This window comes from Camelus dromedarius, chromosome 26 (genome assembly GCF_036321535.1).
Source record: "Camelus dromedarius isolate mCamDro1 chromosome 26, mCamDro1.pat, whole genome shotgun sequence".
NCBI classification, from domain to species: Eukaryota; Metazoa; Chordata; class Mammalia; order Artiodactyla; family Camelidae; genus Camelus; species Camelus dromedarius.
The window spans coordinates 7,351,364-7,371,356 of record NC_087461.1 but is presented as its reverse complement, the minus strand read 5'-3'; the positions used below and the strand labels follow the sequence as shown (position 1 = coordinate 7,371,356).

At 35.9% G+C, this 19,993-nt stretch overlaps 1 protein-coding gene across 1 annotated transcript in view; it reads left to right on the top strand.

The window, feature by feature from the left end:
* Positions 1-19,993, top strand: part of LOC105106353 (regulator of nonsense transcripts 2) — a 70,460-nt gene that overhangs the window by 30,287 nt on the left and 20,180 nt on the right. The window contains 7 exon segments of the mRNA XM_064479352.1: positions 2,099-2,212; positions 3,192-3,308; positions 7,190-7,375; positions 9,267-9,470; positions 10,085-10,360; positions 12,543-12,726; positions 17,371-17,510. Of these exon segments, the coding sequence (XP_064335422.1) occupies positions 2,099-2,212; positions 3,192-3,308; positions 7,190-7,375; positions 9,267-9,470; positions 10,085-10,360; positions 12,543-12,726; positions 17,371-17,510 (1,221 nt within the window).

Genomic DNA, 19,993 nt, shown 5'->3' with positions numbered 1-19,993 from the left:
ATATGACAGATACAAAGTAGAAATGAGGGAACTTCATAATATCATCACTTAAGGCAAATCTTGTTAATATTTTAGTGTGTTTTTTTTTTTTTACTTTTTTCCTCTAGTTTTTCATGGATGAATTTATATTTTATGTACAATTTTCCATTTTTTATTTCTCAGAAGCATGTTACAGTATCACATAAAATACTTCTCACACATCATTTTAAAGTTCATGTAACCTGTGCTGTGCATTGTTTAATGTCACGTGAAGTGTAGTTCTCATCATTACTGCTACCACCATCATCCTTATTTTTATCTTTATTTTACCAAGTGAGCCAATAGGGTCAGAGAGTTTCAATGAATTGTCCAAGATTATATACCCCCAAAATGACAAAGCCTCACAGCCCTGTGATATAGGTTACTTTTATTAGTTCCATTTTACAGACAAGGAAATTGAGGCACAGAGTTTGTCGCAGTTAGTAAGAGATAGAACTGGAATTAAGCCCAGGAAATCTGATCCAAAGTCTACATTCTTAATCTAGAATGTAGATTAAACTTGCCTCAGAGTTCAAAAAATAAGTTGATAAGAGGTGCTTTTTAAATGCAGTGTTTATCAAACATCTGTTTCTGAAAAGGTCTTTATGAAGGCTGTACTCTTTTCTAAATTGCAAGACTAAAATAGTCAAGTTTATTCAGTATTATAAACTAGAACCTAGTTCTATTTTTTGTTTGTCTCTAATCTCTAAGTTATTTTATATGCTTTAAATCACATGGTTAAAGTTCTGTAAGTTGAGTTTTTGTTATTTTATCTTTAATTGCTGCAGTTTTATTGATGCTTTAGAGTGAATGTAGTTAGTAGTGAGTTTCTAGTTTCCTCTGATTTTTTTTAAATGAGTGAACATAGTTTTGTTCAAAATTTATCCCTGAAGTTCTAAAAAGCCTAAACACCTACTTCTGCTTACAATAGAAAGTAGGTCCTTAAAAATGAAACGATAAATTCTGCTTAAGTGTCAGCTGTCTGAGTATGTAGAAGTTTAGTGCTTATGTAAAAGATTGTCATTGATTGTCCAGGTGCCGATGAGGTTGTAAGACTTACTTTGAATCCCAGCACATGCTAGGGTAGCAGAATTCTCAAGTACGAGCTAGGAGATGGGGATTTTGGAAGTGATCCTTGGTCAAGTCATTTGAGAGCTTTTGTTCTTCTATTGTTGTTGTTTTAACTATTAAATCAGAATTATAATAGCTTTTGGTCCTTTCTCCGAATGTTGTTATGTGGAACAAATAAGATAGGATAGTATTCTGGAAAAATAAGAAACACTAAACTAGTTCAAAGCACTACCATATATATTGTCATTGTTGTTCAGATAAGAGTGTCTAGACTGTCAGTTTGATTTTCTGATGAAAATGTAATTCTGAGGTTAAATCCAATTATATTTATCTGATGTGTCTGATTACATTGTACTGTTGTACTAGGATTTTGTTGTATTCAGTGTTTCTTGAGATACGTGCCTAAGTAGAGGGCTTATATTTGCAAATCATTTGAACTTTGACTGTGACTGTTGATAAAAAAAGAATAGTGATTGTATTAGAACTTTCACTGTACCAGTGACTTTATAATAAAACGTGCAGTATATGGTTCATAGCTGTAATACAATAACTGAGCCTTCATATTTTTGCTTAAGTGAGCTCTTGGCAGTTATTGTTTTTAAAACAACATTTCCTAGAGTGTATTCCTTATAACACTGATTTAATTTAACAAACTAGTAGTTGTTAACATTTCAAATAGGGGTTTATATTGCCCCCAAATTTGAGAAACATTGAATTAAGTTATAATAAACAGGTTTCTTTATTTGAGAGCCTCTTTAAGGCTGATAAAATACATTGCTTCCCCAAATTCTTTGACCATGGAACTGTTCTGCAAAGCATGTCCTGGCACTGGTGTTCCACAGAGATTATTTTGCCTTAACTTAAAATAGTTTGAATATAGCAAGAAAGTATACCCACATTTATTTAAAATATCTAGAGTGAATTCAGTCTCACTAAAATAACAATTTTTATCACAGATTTCAAAATGATATAATTATTTAAGCAGTGTCTCTTTTCTCTTAATTTGTAGGTACGAAAAAAGGACCAGATCAATATTGAAACAAAGAACAAAACTGTTCGTTTTATTGGAGAACTCACTAAGTTTAAGATGTTCACAAAAAATGATACACTGCATTGTTTAAAGGTTAGTGCTGAATCATTTGAAATATTTTTAATAGACAAATTTAAAGTTTTAGTTATAAATGCTGGAAAAATGAAGTAAGATGTATTTAAGTAATTTAAAGGAAGACAAAAAATAAATGAAAAAGAACATTAAACAGATGAGCAAAGTAGAGAACAAATAGAAGATGGTAGATACAAACACAGCTGTGAAATTTTTTTAATGCTGTAGTTGAAAGGAATCACGTTATGAGCAACAAACATACTAGTACATTTCTTTCTACTAATTACTAAACATATATAGGAAGTCTGTACGTTTCTTTGACACAAATTCATTTCTGTAAGTTCCTTTTTGGGGAATAATCATAAACGTCTGCACAAGTTTATCAACAAGGATGTTTGTCACACCATTGTTTATAGTGGCAAGAAATTGTAAACAATTTGGATGTCCAGTAAATAAGAATCAGTTAAGTTTTAGCGTAGTTCATATTATATAGCGTTATGTACCTTTTCTGTCATGCCCTAGAAGGATAAACAAGGACATGGAAAATACTCCTGTTAGTCAGAAAACCTAAGTTATTAAATTATTAAATGATATGTTTAAATTTGTTTTGGTTTAAAAAATGTGCACAGAAAAAGACTGGGAGGATAAATACTCCAAGGTGGTAATGTGTTTGTAGATTTCACACAGCTATTTGCACCATGTTAACTGCGTATGTGGCATTTGTTTAAGTGCATAGCATCACCTAATAAATACAGCAAGGGCTTTAGTGTATTAGTTTCCATATATCTGTCCAAAAGGAAAGACATTAAATATGTTGAAGAGTTTAGATAAAGTTTTGTGGTTGAACACAGAAGATACCCAGTGATAAAACTTGGCGTGTAAAGTAGACTTTTTTTTGCAGTGACATTTTAAAATTGTTGCACACATTAGATGTATAATATTTTTTTTCTAACAGAATTGAAATGTGTCGTTTGGTTTTTCATCCCTGTTATTATTACAGATGCTTCTGTCAGACTTTTCCCATCACCATATTGAAATGGCATGTACCCTGCTGGAAACATGTGGAAGATTTCTTTTCAGATCTCCAGAATCTCATCTGAGGACCAGTGTACTTCTGGTAAGGGCTTGAAGATCCTTGGAAGAGCTTGAGGTTTTTGTTTTGTTTTGTTGTTTCAATTTTTTTGGTCTTTTTTTGAGAGGACGTGGTAATTAGGTTTATTTATTTAATGGAGGTACTGAGGATTGAACCCAGGACTTCGTGCATGCTAAGCACACACTCTACCACTGAGCTGTACCCTACCTGCCAAGCTTGAGGTTCTTGATGTACTCCAGGGGTTAAACATTTGGACCAGTGCCAGTTATTTTGCCCTGCCATCTAAACATGTTTCTACCTAAACTAGAACTCCAGCCGTTCCTGGAGAGCTGTAGGAAGTTTTCTCATTTGGCTGCTGCTGAGTTCACACTGTTGTAAGGCGGGATTAAGTTCAGCCCCAAATAATTTTTGGCAGATGATGCGAGTGAACAGCTGCTCTAAATCCTGCTGTGTTAGAGCTGTCTTTACAGATGTCCTTGGTATATCGTCACTGTGCCATAAGCACGTAAATTATAAAGCTTAAAGTTTTTGATTAAAAAAACATAAAATATAAGCTTGAAAAATTAGTTTAGGGGAGACGACATTAAGCTAATTAGGGTGCCAAAATGGCCATCAGGTTTATTAAACAGTTAAGTTATTATGCTTATTGATAATATCCAAGTGTTCGCCTGCAGCCTTGAGCGGGAGAGAGTGCGGTGGGGGTGAGAGTTGGTGTTAAAGGGAGCGCTGGGTCAGGAACCACCTCAGTGTTGCTTTTACACAAGTGCTGATTGTATCACTTCTGCAGGTGCGCTGTTCTTTTAGAATCTATTTGTAAGCTTGCATACTTCTCTGCCAATGACACTTAAAATCAAAACCAGGGGAATTTACTTCTAATAAACAGAAATATGAATGTGGAGACCATCAAGTGGAACTGATCTCCACGTTCTCTCTACGCTGATTCATGTAACAGCATTCCAAGTTCAAAATACATTTTTTTGGCCTTTGACCTTTGTTATTTTGTTTTTTCATGGAAGTATAGTCAATTTACAATGTTTTAATTTCTGGTGTACAGCATGATTCATTTATGTATATATATTTATTTCTTATTATACTCTTTTTCATTATAGGCTATTACGAGGTATTGACTATAGTTCCCTGTGCTGTACAGTAGGACCTTGTTGTTTGTCTGTCTTACCTGTAGTAGTTAACATCTGCAAATCCTGAGCTTCCAATTTATCCTTCCCCACTCCTTTTCCCCTCTGGTAACCATAAGTTTGTTTTCTCCAAGTTCAGAATTTTATTGTAAAACTCTTCCTCCTCTAACTCAAGCTGGTGAGGTTAAATGAGACCCTACGTATGAAAACGTGATACAGATGCCAGGAATGCTCAGTTTTTTTTTTAAAGAAAACTGTATTTTATTTATAATAGTGAACTCTCTATGTTTAATTTATTCACTCGGGAAAGTTTACTGGCCGTGGTGGTGTGGCTGCACATTGCATTGCTGAAGACCAGGGTCCTTCCTGCCCGAATGGTTTTCTTGGCTCAGTGGATCTTTCCTTCTCTTATAGCAAAAGCAGCTAGCCTTTGTCATTGGGTTGTTTTTTTTTTTTTTTTTTTTTTTTTGCTTTCTGGGTAGGAGCCTTGTTTATTTATCATCTAATGGTTTTGGGCTCCTCCTGTGTGTTGGGCACTGAGTTCTGCAGGGGTGTTGCTGCTGGTTGAGAGGGATAGTACAGAGAAATGAAACACAGCTGCTGTCCTCAAAGTGATCCGTATTGAATGCTAATTCTAACGCAGTGTTGTAAGTGCTTAAACAGAGGTTTGCAGAGGCTGTGATGGTCTCGGGAGGGAGTACTTAAACCAGACGGAATGAGTCAGGAAAGCTCTTCCCTAACAGCTTCACAGTATTCACTGAGTGCAGACCCTTCTGTCAGACCCTTCAGATATAAACGTGAAAAAGATAGCCCCTGCCCTCATGGAGCTTACAGTTCAATAACCCAGACAGATGAGTAAATAGACCATTGGAATACATGGGGAGGACACGCAGCAGAGCAGTAGGGGTGAGCATAGGGTATAATGTGTAGAGGAGACGCTTAATCCAGTCTTGGTGTATCAGGAAGGGTTTCCTGGGGAAAATGGTGTTTATTTTAGAGACTAGCCTGAGTCTTAAAGGCAGAGAAGAGAGACACGTTGAGTTGAGCATCCATGGATAAGACTAGAGAGGCAGGCACACACTAGATTACACGTGAGAAGCCCTGAGCACCATGCTAAAAAACTAGGGTTTTCCCCTGATGGCAACGAGTATGTTGAAGGATTTTAAGCAAATAGGAAAAGTATGATTAGATTCATGTTTTCAGAAAGATCAGTGTGGAGGAGATACTTGAGGTGGCTGAGGCCAGATGGAAAAGGCTGTTTTCAAACCCTAGGGGGAAAGCAGTGAAGGAAAGGTAAGGGTGAGAGGAATGGGGAACAATAACTGGCTGTAGGAAGAATTTTAGTAAGTAGAACTGATGAGACTTGGTGGTGAGATATAAGGGGTGAGGAAGAGAAAGTGCCCTCAAGTAAAACCCAAGATTCTGACGTGGACATCTGAGCAGATGCTGGTGCCAGAGATGAGGGAATAGGGGGAGGAAAGAGATGATGAGTTTGGTTTGACATGTGGATGCTTATAGGATAATCTAAAATATGTCCGTATTTGTTTGGGAACACATGTAACCTTTTAACTGAATTGCATTTAAAATTATTCTAAGCTAATGCTAAAATTAGTTGGTGTGTTTGTTGGGGGAAATGATTCTAAAATAGTCTAAATAACAGGTTGAAACTAATGTTGATTTAAAGCTCCATTACATATGTACTAGTGATAAGTAACGCATTATGTTTTGTTCAAAGAACTTAGACAATTGGGCATTTTCTCCAGCCCTGTTCAATAGGGAGCTGTTCTCTCTTTTTGAAAGCGTCACCGTTTATTCACAAATTCATGTATTAATAATTGGACGCCTCCCATGTGCTAGGCCAGGCACTGTCTTAGGTGCTGGGTTTACAGCAGTGAAAATGCTGCAGCCCTTGACCTGGCTGGGCTTACCTGCACAGCCGTGTTTACAAGACGGGAAGTCGTGTCTCCGCCCGCCGCCCCAGTCAGGCGCCCGCCTGAAACTCGTCAGTGGTTTCCCTGTTCATGCTTAAAACCCAGCGTTTGTCCCGCGGTCTGCAGAGTCTGTTGTCAGCTCGCGCTCCCCGCCCCTTAGCGCTGATCTTGCACCTTTCCAGTGGCACCTCCCTGGCCTTCATTCGTCCCTGTAGTGGATCCCCTGCCCCCGCTGCTGCCCTCCCCACCCAAAGGATTATCCGGTCCAAAATGTCAGTGGTGCTGAGGCTGAGAAACCTGAAGTGGGTGATGACTGACTAGACACGTGCTTTTAACCACCTCCTCTAAGCTGATGCTGAGGGCTTGGGTGTTCTGTAGAGATGCCTCGGGTTTACCTGGAGCGACACTGGATGGCACGGGCTCTGAGGATGAATTTATTCTCAGCTGATGTATGTGGAACAGCCAGAGGCGTTCACCCCTTCGTTTGTATTCTCAGTCCTTAATTTCAGTCACTCATATACAAGCATTGTTTTACTTGGAGTTCATGTATTTGGTAGAGTTACAATTTTGCATAAAGTTACATTTTTAGCAAAGTTCTCTCAGTATTTTATTGGACAAGGCCTAAGACCAGGCAGTCATGGACTAAAATTTTTTCTAAAAACGTGATTAATGGCATCATAATTAGTCTGCTTGCTCACTCTTGGAAATACCTAGTGATTGTTATTTCCCTTTTCTAGCCCTTTATCCTGAAACCTTATCACTGAGAATGGAAGTTTAAGTAGGAATAAAGAAACCTTTGGATGAAAGTATTTTGACTAATTTAGACTTCATATTTTAGGAACAAATGATGAGAAAGAAACAAGCCATGCATCTCGATGCGAGGTACGTCACAATGGTCGAGAATGCCTATTACTACTGCAACCCACCCCCAGCTGAAAAAACAGTGAAAAAGAAGCGTCCTCCTCTCCAGGAATATGTCCGGAAACTTCTGTACAAGGATCTCTCCAAGGTTACCACTGAGAAGGTAAATCCTGATGAAATCATAGAACAACAGTCAGCTTGAGATTTGTGGTGGGGCTAAGCTTGCATAACATTCAGCCAAGTCAGCCCCGTTCCAGCCTCATGATAACAGCACAGAGAGCAGTGCCCTTTCCTTCTAGTCCTGCCCCAGAGTGTTTTAGGCCAGGGACATACATTTCAGTTTTCCTTCATCAGCCTGTTTATGAGTTGCTTCCGTGCCCCACAGGGTAAGAAATACACGCAGCTCACATTGTTCACCTTTTGTAAATGGAGAAATTGAGGCAGAGCTGTTAAAGCCCCAGGAGTGGAATTTCGGAGAGGCGGGGTTAGGTCTCAAGTTCCACTGTGACTGATCGTGTACAGGTCATTCCAAGAAGAGAGTCATACGATGATGCTTAATAAACGGAACATACGTCTTGTTTTCCTTTCATGATAATAACTTCTTATTCTAATAAAAGTGGTTCTTCTTCTAAATCTAACGTTGATGCTGTGTATGTTTGAAACTGTTACTTTGTCTCTGATATCCTATGAATTTGCCTTCAAATATTTTGCTTCAGTTCAAGGATTCTGAACCTTAAGTGGGTTTTAGGAGGCCTGTAACCTTCTGAAACTTAATAATTTTGAACCTTTGGGCCTGTGTAGTTTTCTGGACGAAGGGCTGTAGCTTTCTTTAGATTCTCAGCAGGGGTCAGTTTCCAGAAAAGGTTAAGAACCACTGACATATTACCTTAGTTATTGTAGTTATGTTGTTAGAACCTTCATTTTTTTAAGTAAGATGTGTCAAACAAAACATTTGGTTAACCCTGCTAGTTAAAACAATACGGTATGGAACTTTTTTCAGGAAAAAAAAATAAAGCCAATTAACTTTTGGACAGCTAAAACCTGTGGGGAGGATAAAGGCATGGAATAATACATGTATTATACGTAGATGGAGTGGAAGGTGATGAGGCATGATAGTGCAACTTTGAAAATTGAAGCCAACTTTAGAGAGCGAGACATAGTAGTCATTTAAAACAGAAGGATTTGGAAAGCTGTTTCAGAATTGGCTGGAAGTTTGAAAAGTATGGCATGCTTATGCAGTTGACATGACGTTAACATTTCCAGTGAAGCTGATCTATTTAGTGCTTGAAAGATGGATTGTGGGCATAGAGTAGAGGTGAGAGGACTACTCTGTAGTCCGCTGTGGTACCCGTTTGCTTTCAGGATACATGTGGGTTAGAACTTGACAAGTAAGCTCTGCTGATCATCTCATTACCAGTAGCATTTTTGAAATAGCAATAGCTGACTTAACTGGGGTGCGTGTACTGTGACACTCCCCTGTGCACTTGACGCGCTCTATGTTGTGACCCTTGCAACAGACTGTGAAGTAGGGGCCTGTCATCCCCCTTTTACGTGTGAGGAAAAGAGATGCTGTGTGATGTCAGTCTTGATGTCGTGTCCTCCATCTTAAGTGACCTTTTACCCAGTTTACCTTGGGTTTATATTTTCTTTTATTGGAAATTTTTCATCTATAAAAAGAAGTGTCTGAGATTATTTACATCAAATCACGCACAAAAGAAAACATTTTTGTTAAACCTTGAGTATTTTGTACAGTGACCTGAGTATGTGAGTGTATACCATTAGCTTGATTGAAGACATGGAAACTCTAGGAAACTTGAGGGCATTACAGAAAGATACAGGGGACATGTGAATACATTTTGCCAATAATTAGAAAAATCTCATTTTCCCGTGTCTAAAAATGAAGAGGCTGATAGTCTCTAAAATGCAGTTAGAGAAAACATTTCATAAATTCTGTGACTGCACAGTCATCATAAAGTATCTGTATTGTTGGGTATGTGTAAGATAAACTCCTGTGTGTTTATCTTAGTAATTTAAACACAATTCTCCTTGTTTAGGTTTTGAAACAGATGCGAAAGTTGCCCTGGCAGGACCAAGAAGTAAAAGACTATGTCATTTGCTGTATGATAAACATCTGGAACGTGAAATACAACAGCATTCATTGTGTGGCCAACCTCCTAGCAGGGCTCGTGCTCTACCAGGAGGATGTTGGAATCCATGTCGTAGATGGAGTTTTAGAAGACATCCGATTAGGAATGGAGGTAACAGAGACTTTCTTTAAAGTTACCAAATTGGAGTTTGTGGAGAATTTGAACAACTTCTAAATCCTGTTACTGAAAAATAAGAATTTGGAAACTTTCCTTCCCCATGTGTTATTATTTACTGTTACTTATTTGGAGACGGTGGTTTCTTGATAAGCCCTGTTTTTCAGATTTTTCTAGCCTCTCAGGCTGTCATTAGGCTGGTTGACAATCGTTTGCTAAGGATTTCTGTACGCAGCTCCCTCTCTGTGGGCTCACTGCTCCGTAATTCATGGATGATGGAGAAAACATGTTATGGAGGGCTGACGGGGAGGGTTACTTTTCAACTGTTTTATAAACTATTAATTCATTTAATGACGACTGAATACTAAATTTAATATTTAACATGTCCTTTTTATTGAAACATTTTAAAGATAGCCATTTTCTGGAGAGAAAAAGTACACCCCAAAGGGACCACCTTGTTAGAAAAGAAGGGAAGACCCCATTCTTCTAACTCTGTTCAGTGAGTGAGATTGTCGAGTGACAGAGGGGATTTTACCTTTTCTCAAACACAGTACTGTTCTTTAATGGAAACCTGCTGTTTGTTTGTGTGTCTGTTTCTCTTCCCCCTTTAGGTTAATCAACCTAAATTTAATCAGAGACGTATCAGCAGTGCCAAATTCTTAGGAGAACTTTATAATTACCGAATGGTGGAATCGGCTGTTATTTTTAGAACTCTTTATTCTTTTACTTCATTTGGTGTTAACTCTGATGGTTCTCCAAGTTCCCTGGACCCTCCCGAGCACCTTTTCAGGATTAGACTAGTGTGCACTATTTTGGATACCTGCGGCCAGTTCTTTGACAGAGGTTCCAGTAAAAGAAAACTCGATTGCTTCCTTGTGTATTTTCAGGTATATAAATTGAAATATGCAGTGGGGCATCATTTAATGCATTGCTTGTGTTACAGAAATACTAGAGAAGAAATGCTGAAGCATTTATATATCATGCATAAGATATGTTCATAGATTAATTTTTCCTGCAAGAATGCTTTAGAGATTTTAAAAATATATGATGAATTCTATCATATAGAGATTGTGATAATGTTTTAACTGTTATGAATGATAATTATTGATCATTAATTTTGAGAATTATTTTGGTACAGTTTATAAATTTGGTATAGTATAGATTATTTGGTATTTGGTACAGTATTATGAATTTAATTACTTGTAATATTTATCCATTTGATAACATTCTTCTCATCTGTGTTCTGGTTTTACATCTAAAGTTCTTGTTTCTAAATGATTTTTTTTTTTTTAGTAAAATCCTCCATCATTTTGGGGAAAACGTTATTTTTAATGCTGAAAGAATTATTTGTTCATTCATTGCTAAATTCTTGGATTCTGTGTTTCCTATCTTAATTTAGGTTGCTCATGTAAACTTGTGATTTAGGGCAAGTGCAGTATAAACTAAATTCAGATACAAATATAGAGACATTTCTGCAACAGTTGGAGTTCCAAATGTTAGCTTGTGGGTTGGTTGTTTGAAACCTAATCACTATTTCCCATAAAATGCAATATTATATGTACTAATTAGGGGAACCATCTTACTGTTGAATTCTCCAGATGTTACTGAAATACAGTACCACTGGTACCATGCAATTCTTTTTGATCATTCCTTTCTATATAATCTATTGTTAGTATTGTTTTCATTTATCCATTGTTGAAGAAAATAAATTTAAAAGTATAACAAGGTATCAAATATATATCCACGTACTAGCTGTTGTTAAGTAGGGGTAATTATTTGGCGAAGAGCTGTTTAACTTTTTCTTACCACTGTACTTTTGCATTAGAGGACAGCTTGTTACTCCCTATTTTCTGAATTGATGAGCCAAAAATGGGGAGGGGTTTTCCAGATTTGATCCCTGTTGCATGTAAGGACAGCCTTAAGCTCGACTCTGCCTGTATTGAAAACCACAGTTTTGCTGGCAAATGTCAGCTGTAACTATCAGCATCCAAAGCAGAATCCCTTTCAGGAAAGTATTCTTATTTGCACTTCCTATGACATTTTTGCAGATCCCTCAGGCAGAGTAAAGAGCCACTCAGAAATATGCAGAAGCAGAGGAGACAAAAGTATTTTCCACACTGACTAATAGGCAGGAACGTGTAACAGGGATGTACCAAGGGCATGGGAGTAAGGAGTGAGGTCTGGGAGATGTGGTCAGTGTGTTCTGCCTGTAACAGAGAGTGTCCAGTTAAGTATCAGAAGGCAGATAGAAAGGATCACCTGCAGTGGTGCTTCTAAACTTCAGTGTGCATGCACATCGCCTGGGTATATTGTAAAATGCAGACTATGGTCTAGGGTGGGGGCCTAAGATTCTGTATGTCTAACAAGCTCCCGGTTCCCATACTTTGAGTAGCAAGGACCTAGAAAAAACTGGAGAGGATGATTAAACACCCAGAGCAACACTTGGTTATATGCAAGTAAATTCTTGGGTTGTGCTTTTTTAGTTAAGGTAAACTTGTGAAATAGATCGAAGGAACCAGGCCTGGAGAAGAGAGGGAGAGTATCTAAACAGTGCCATATACACAGTAGATGTTTAATAAACGCTTGTTGGTTACTGATTTTTATGTATTCAGGAACCTGTCTTCAGATACTTTAATTGACCCTTTAAAAAAATCAAAGCAGGTAGTATAGAGAAAATAATTAAAATTTATCAAAACCATGGCCTTGAATTAGGTTTTTTTGTTGCTGTTAAATATTTAAACTCTATTTGGGAGTAGAGTTTCTGTTTTTGGAACCTAAAAATTTATTTGGTATTTTATTTATTTATAGTTTTTCCTTGCCTTTGTAAAAAGATAATGACCATTATAATAAAAAATACAAAGTCACCAAATGGCTTAGAAACTACATAGATGGAGGGGAATAAATGGCCTAGGATCATTGCTGTAGACCACTAATAAAAGTGGTAGGTGTCTGGTACAACTCTAGCTTAGTTATTACATATAACTAGGTGATGTCACAATACAGATTATTATTTTAAAATATTTTGTTACAAATTTCTTATAGCTAAATTTATTTTTCATTTGTTATCAGCGTTATGTTTGGTGGAAGAAAAGTTTGGAGGTTTGGACAAAAGATCATCCATTTCCTATTGACATAGATTACATGATCAGTGACACCCTAGAACTGCTAAGACCAAAGATCAAACTCTGTAATTCTCTGGAAGAATCCATCAGGCAGGTACACGACTTGGAACGAGAATTCTTAATAAAACTAGGTAAGCAATTAACTACAGAGAGAAAAATAAAGATGGTATTTGGCAGATTGTTGTTAGAATTTGCTTTATAATGTTTCTCGTTAGCATTCACTTTTGTATACTTTCTATTTTTTGATGTTGAGTGTTACGTAATAGTGTTAGGTGAGACCTGGGTGGCGTACTTCTTGGTTTCATTAAATAATCCCAAATTGGCCAAAAACAGTCATGTAAGACTTGAAGCAGACGATAGTGGGGGAGTTGTCTCATTTCTAAGGACTAGAAAAACGCGAGAAACACGCTACAGGAGGATTGGTCTGGTTACTTTCTCAGTATCCGTCTGAGATCGTTCTGGAGGAAGAGTTAGCATTTGAACGGCTTCCACAGGGACTGAGGAGTGGACTAGCCTTGCCAGTGGAAGTAACTGGAACACGGTGGGGCCTTGTCAGTCTGGTTTGCTCTGCTGACAGTTCTTAGCATGTTGTATTGCAGTCATTTCAGAGTGACATGTTTCAGCCTATGAGCTAGCATTTTATTATGAGATTATTAGGAGATTCATACCTTGACCAGTTATACTAATTGTATAAATTTACTATGTTGCATATCTGAAAAACCACTTTTCATGACAAAGGCATTGGTGATTCTTTTCCTCTAAAACTACTATTTCATATTATATCCAGCATATTAGTAGGGTTTCTTTCTCCAAAAGTAAATCCTCTCCTGGAGAATACGATTGCTGTTGTCTATTTGAGTGTTATTTTCAAAGGCACTTCTGATTGTGCAACCCATAGAGACATACGCAGTTCTTTTTGCTCTTTGAACTTTGTCCCGTTACGTACTTTCTTTTCCTGTTCAGATTTCTAATTGTATAAAATGGTTATTTCAAGCAGAGTGTTTATTTATCTACTTACTTACTTCATTTACTGTGTATACTTTAAAATAGTTGAGTCTTAGTCTTGTTTCCCCAAAACCTTTATGAACGGCACTCTCTGTATAATGGGCATGAGGAAATACTAGTTTGACACCCAGTTTGGTAGCAGTCGAGAGAGCAGTACACTTTATCCTCTATAGAGTGAAGAGTTAAAGGACTTAAGGCTCCTTTTGAGGAGTCTGTCCTTGTTTAGAACCTGGAAAGAAAAAAAACAGGTCACCATTTGCGAATGCAACTCTAAAGATGGTGGCAGCTAGAATCAATATGCTCCCAAGTCGTCCCATTTTCCTTCTGTTTTAGAGTCTAAATATCAGAGAGAAGACATGTATGAATAAATTATATTAAATCTATTTTCTGTTGATAAACCGTAAGATAATATAGCATCTTTGGTAGTTTTTTTCTCAAGCACTTGCAAATTCATTATCTTTTTAATTTTATAGCAACCCAATGCTAACATAATGGGAAAGCTCTAAAAAATTTTTTCTTATATTTTTAAACCTTTTTAGTATTATTATAAGTAGTAAGGTGTTCATGGTAGAAATTTTGAAAAATGCCAAGAAAACAAAAATCTCTGATATTTCATATACAAGGATAATCATGTGTTAACATTTTGATAAATGTTCTTCTATTAAAAAGTTTTTCCCACATGTTTGCAGTTTTATAACGATTTTTTTTCTATTTAATAAAATTTTTTCCTGACATGATGCATTTTTCTAAATCTTTTTTAAAAAACTGGCTATATTCTTTTGTATGAATGTGTTAGTTCTGTTGTTTGACACTTAGGTTATTCCAATTTTGCATCACTAAAAATAACGTTATGATGATATTTTTTGTGTATCTTGGTTTTCTCAGGATAGATAGAATTACTGGCTCTAAGACATTCTCTTTAAATTTAAGAACAAAGCCAAAATGATAATAGGCAATGTAATTTAATTCTAGTTTGGAGGCTCTAGATTATATTATAATATAAGGAACAAAACTGGGGGAATAGAAGTGAAAAAAGAAGTCATATGAATAAATTACATTTTAAAGCAGAAGAGTGTATTTCATAAATTAGAAATAAAATCAGTAGAATAAAAGGCTCAGAATTTGCCCCAGTTAAATCCAAAGCAATGTAGTATATGATGAAATAGGAATCTTAATAACAGGATGAGGGCAACAGGTTAGCATTTCGAGGGAAGTTGATATATAGCCACATCTTACATCATCAAACTCCAGATGGAGAAAAGAGTTACATATTTATTGTTTGCAAGTTAAAAGTGTATCTAATCATCAAATATTTGAAGAGGCGTTAATTTTCCTAAATTTTAAAACGGTAGGAGAAAGCACACATACGTAGGCCGATTTGGGTGTTTAAAACTTTTGTACAGTGGAAAAAAATAACCAGAATTGAAGTGAAAACACTTTCTGTGCCAGGATATTTTCGCTTGCATAAAGAGCACAGACCAATTGGTCATAAATAGAACACCCAATAGATAAGTGAACATGACATAATCAGATGAGGGAGGACGGGAAGAGTTGGTATTTTTATTGAGTATTGGCTGTCTGCCAAAATTAAAGTGGCAGGTAATGTTGCTCATATTTGACAGGTGAATTATGTAAAGCCCGAATTAAAACACTGGGTTAACCGATCGAACTAGAATTCAAAGACTGTGCTCTTTCTCACTATGAAGTATGTGGGGGAAATAGTCAAAATTTCTAGTGAACAGAGAAATGTAAATAAAAGCTATCTGAAAGGAAGTATGACAATTGTTACTCTGTCTGTTATGAGTAGGAAAACCGAGGCACCAAGCAGCTCAAAATCAAGAGAACAGTAATTGATTTTGGTCTCCAAGGACACTTCATTCTGAAACACATTTTAAATATTTTATTGTCTGGATTTTGCATGTTGTTAACCCTCTATCCTTTATATGTACATTTTTATCTGCATTGTTTATTTCAGATTGACACTGTCCCAGAGGTCAGCAAGTGAATGGTTTATTATACAGTTTAGCAAATGCAAAATATATAAACTGTTTTTGAAACTAACTTGCAATGCACATGAAAATGTGTTAGAAATAGTATGTATTTTCCTTACAAATTAGAAGTATGGCTATCAAAATAGAGCTACTTATCCATCAGTTCTTCCCATGATACATATTTTTAAGTGGCTGTAAAAAAGGGTATAGTGATATATTAGGCCACGTGAGTTTATCAGCACTGTGGTATTTTTATTGAGAATGCTTAGATATGTACGATCCTGACTTTAAGTAAATTTTTTGCCTTTGATAATGTGAATAACAGCCCAATATTTTGCTTCTGAAAACCTGTATTAAAAAATACAGTAAGTTAATGGAGTCTCAATCTGAGATAGCAGCTTTTCTCCTCAGTATTATTTTCCTTTTAAAATAGATCTCTCTGAGCTTCATTCATCTTTTCTCATTTTTTTTAAATCTCCAAACTTAAAGGTACCTATTTTAATCACTCTGCGTCTGTATTTTTGTCGGTTCTTAATTGCTTAGACTTAAGACACTAGAGTCATTTTTTGCTTTTGTTGGTTGTGTTAGTTATTCAGACTTTCTGGGCTTCAGTATACCTCATAAAAATCAAAGGGGTAAGTCACATCATCACTAAAATTTCTGTCTGCTCTAATTGTCTAAGATTCTATAAATAAACAAGTATTTACTAAACACCTACTGTGTATTTATCAATATATGGCCTCTAGTAAGTTCTGAATATTTAAAAGAAGTTTTGTGTTCTCAAGGGTCTTACAACCTGATGTAACGTGTATTGAAATCATTAGAAAAACGATTACATGGTGTATCCTTAAGTGTAAACTGTAATCAGTTCTCCAAGCGCTCAGGAGCAAGTAGGAGAAAAAGTAATACTCAGTGAGTTTGTGCAGGAGGTAAAACTGAAGTTCAAGATTGTATGCGATTTGAAAGTGCATATTGAAGGATATTCTATATTGAGAAGTGTATTGAGCAAGATCCCAAGATTAGTGTGCTTTATGACAGGGAAGAGTCTGACCCAGCTACAGGACAAGGCTTAGGCTTAGGGAGTGTAGGGGAAAGTCGGATCAGATGAGGCCATGTTATGTGCATCTTGAAAGTGGGAGAGTAGCTTGGAATTCGTGGTGATAAAGAATTGACTCGGCAGTGAAATGTGGATGAACGAGGGGAGGTGGAAGCAGGTGCTAGCCGGGGAGTTCTGTTTGGAGGAAAACGCTGTTACTGAAGGAAGGAAGAAGATCTGGGGTGACACAGCTGCTCGTCTGCCTCCTTCCCTCGGTCTTAATTTGCAGACATTCAAATTGACAGCCAAATGTGATTTCTCCATTAAAGTGACATAACGATGTCTTTGAGTTTTTAGAGATTGTTGAAATATCATTTGATAAAAGGTGTGACCAGGGCTTCATTTTATTTATGTGGCTGAGGCTGCACGTTAAGTGCTGCTACTGTTCGCCTTCGTACATCTGAGACTGAGGTAAACAATTTGAAGCTCTGAGAAAAGAAAAACTTTTTTTTTTTAGTGGTTAAGAAATGTATCAGTGCTCCTTTGTTGAAATGAAGGTCTACCTATGTAGTTTTTAAAATATTTCTCAAAATAGTTTTGAATTCTGTTATTTTATTATTCTGAGAACATGGCTGTTGAGTTTTCTTACTTAATATGTACTTTAAATGACTTGGTATAATAGTCACTGGGGAAGACTTGCCTTTGTCTTTTTTTTTAATGTGTTTTTCCATTTTCTCCTCAAGGCCTAGTAAATGACAAAGACTCAAAAGACTCTATGCCAGAAGGAGAAAATCTTGAAGAGGATGAAGAAGAAGAAGAAGGAGGAGCTGAAACAGAAGAACAATCTGGAAATGAAAGTGAAGTCAATGAACCAGAAGAAGAGGTGATGACTTTTATTTATAGCAGATCGGTACTTGTGTACAAGTGCTTTGATTCTATGAGCCAAGGTTTTCTTTAATGTATAAATTAAGATCTCTCCCTTAGTTTTATTAGAGTAAATATAACTACTAGTATAGGCCTATTATAAAACCCTGATTAATTAAGAGGTTTTTTAAATAAGAAAATGCTGATCATAGGATTTTTTAAAAATTACTACTATTATTATTATTTTCCCCTTGGGTAGAAGGTAATTAGATTTTTTTTTTCTTTCTTTCTTTTAACAGAGGTACTGGGGATTGAACCCAGGACCTCATGCATGCTAAGCATACGGTCTACCACTGAGCTATACCCTCCCTACCCCCAAATTACTATTATTAAGACCTTTTTTTAGAGCAGCTTTAGATTCACTGCAAAATTGAGGGGAAGATGCAGAGATTTCCCGTATACCGCCTGTTCCTCCTCAGTCACACAGCCTGTCCCCCATTATCAGCATCCCCCACCAAAGTGATGCATTTGTTACAGTTGATGAACCTACATTGTAATTACCCAGAATCCCCTGTTTATATTACAGTTTACTCTTGGTGGTGCCGTGTATGGGTTTACCTAAATGTACGATGACGTATATTCATCATTATAGTTAGGATTTCTATTTAATAAGCAATTTGAAGAAAACATTGATCTGCTGTGTATCTTAATACCACTTTAGAATTTGGATTTTTTAATTTACATGTTTTATGAAAAAATTACTGATTAGATATTAATCACTTTATTTTTCCCAAATCTAATGGCATATGAATTCTGAAAATCATGTACCGTAATCATTGATGAGCCCTTTTGTTTTTACAACTCTGCTGGGCCAAACCATGTGAAATGACTCTTCTACCATTTTGGACCTACCAGAAAGTCATTTTCACATGGTTCAACCTAATAGTTTTAATTCTTTCCCTTTTTCTTCTACACCTACTTAAAAGTTCCATCTAAAATAATAGTACCTAGAATTTGCTTCATAATCTGGAAGTAGGCTGGGAAATGAGTTAGGGATATAGAAGAAACTGTAAACTGGCCCTGAGCTAATAATTGTTCAGTTGTGTAATAGGGAAGTAAGGATTCGTTATGCTGTTCTATCTACATTTATATATATATTTAAATTAGACAATTAAGAAAGTAAAAAGCAGGATGAATAAGAACAGCAATAAAATACTAACGAATATGAAATTTAAACCGTGGAATTAGCACTTTTTCACTTGTTTAAGTGTAAGCTTATAATTATGATTTTATGTGTATGGTATTTTTGTGTTCCTTGAGTGCTTAAAGCATTTAGGAAAGTGTGATTTTAATTAAGTATTGAAAAAGTTTAAATTGGTAGTCAATATTTAAATTTTTTGGGAAAACTGAATTTTAACTTTTTAAGTTTTGATTTATTTGAGTAAATAGAATGTAAATAGAGAATGTGGGTTGTTTAATGTATAAAGGAATGTTAATTACTGAAGGCATTCATAAGATAGATTCATAAACTGGATTTTTAAAAAGCTTCATTTAGAATGAAAGGAAAATGACCCATAATTTAAGGTAATTTAAAATTTCTACAGTTAAAAGTAAAAATCCTTAAATCTTTGTTTCTTTCAGCCCTGAAGTTCTGTAGCTGTTAATGAACATTTCATGTGATTTGACTACATAGCAAATAGCATTATTGTTAATTAAAAACGAAGGATCATGGGGGAGAGGGTATAGCTCAAGTGGTAGAGTGCATGCGAGATCCTGGGTTCAATCCCCAATAGTACCTCCATTAAAAAAACAAATTAAATATAAGTAAATAAACCTAACTACCTTCCTCCCCACCCCCCAAAAAAACTAAAAAAAACCCCACAAACAAATGATTGTGTAACAGGCAACATAAACAATAATGTATGACTTTTATAATAGGCTAGCATTTGTAGACAGTAGAAATAGATGCACTTTTATGTTATTATTTTGCTACCATTTTTTTCCCAGTTTTATTGATATGATTGATATAACATTGTATTAAAGGTGTACATACAATGATTTGATACATAGTTTATATATATGATATGTATATAGAAATGACTAACATAATAAGTTTAGTTAACATCCATCACCTCACATAGTTGCAAGTGCTTTTTTCTTGTGATGAGAACTTTTAATATCTACTGTTTTAGCAAATTTCAAAAATATAATACAGTATTGCCAGCACTGTCTCTTTCCAACCTGAGAATCCCCCTAAAGTAGACAAATAAATTGGTAAGAATTTAGAACTGGAATATGTTTTTACAAATTGACTTCTGTGTAATAGAAGGACATTATTATATTGCTTTTTAAAAAAAGAGGTTGTCATAGAAACATTCAATTATACAATTTAAATTGGCTTATTAAGTATTTTATAACAACAAAAGGAAATGAGAGTATTTCCATTTTGCATTTTTAGACTAATTTTATGGCTGTCTTTGGAATTCACTATTGCATTAATTA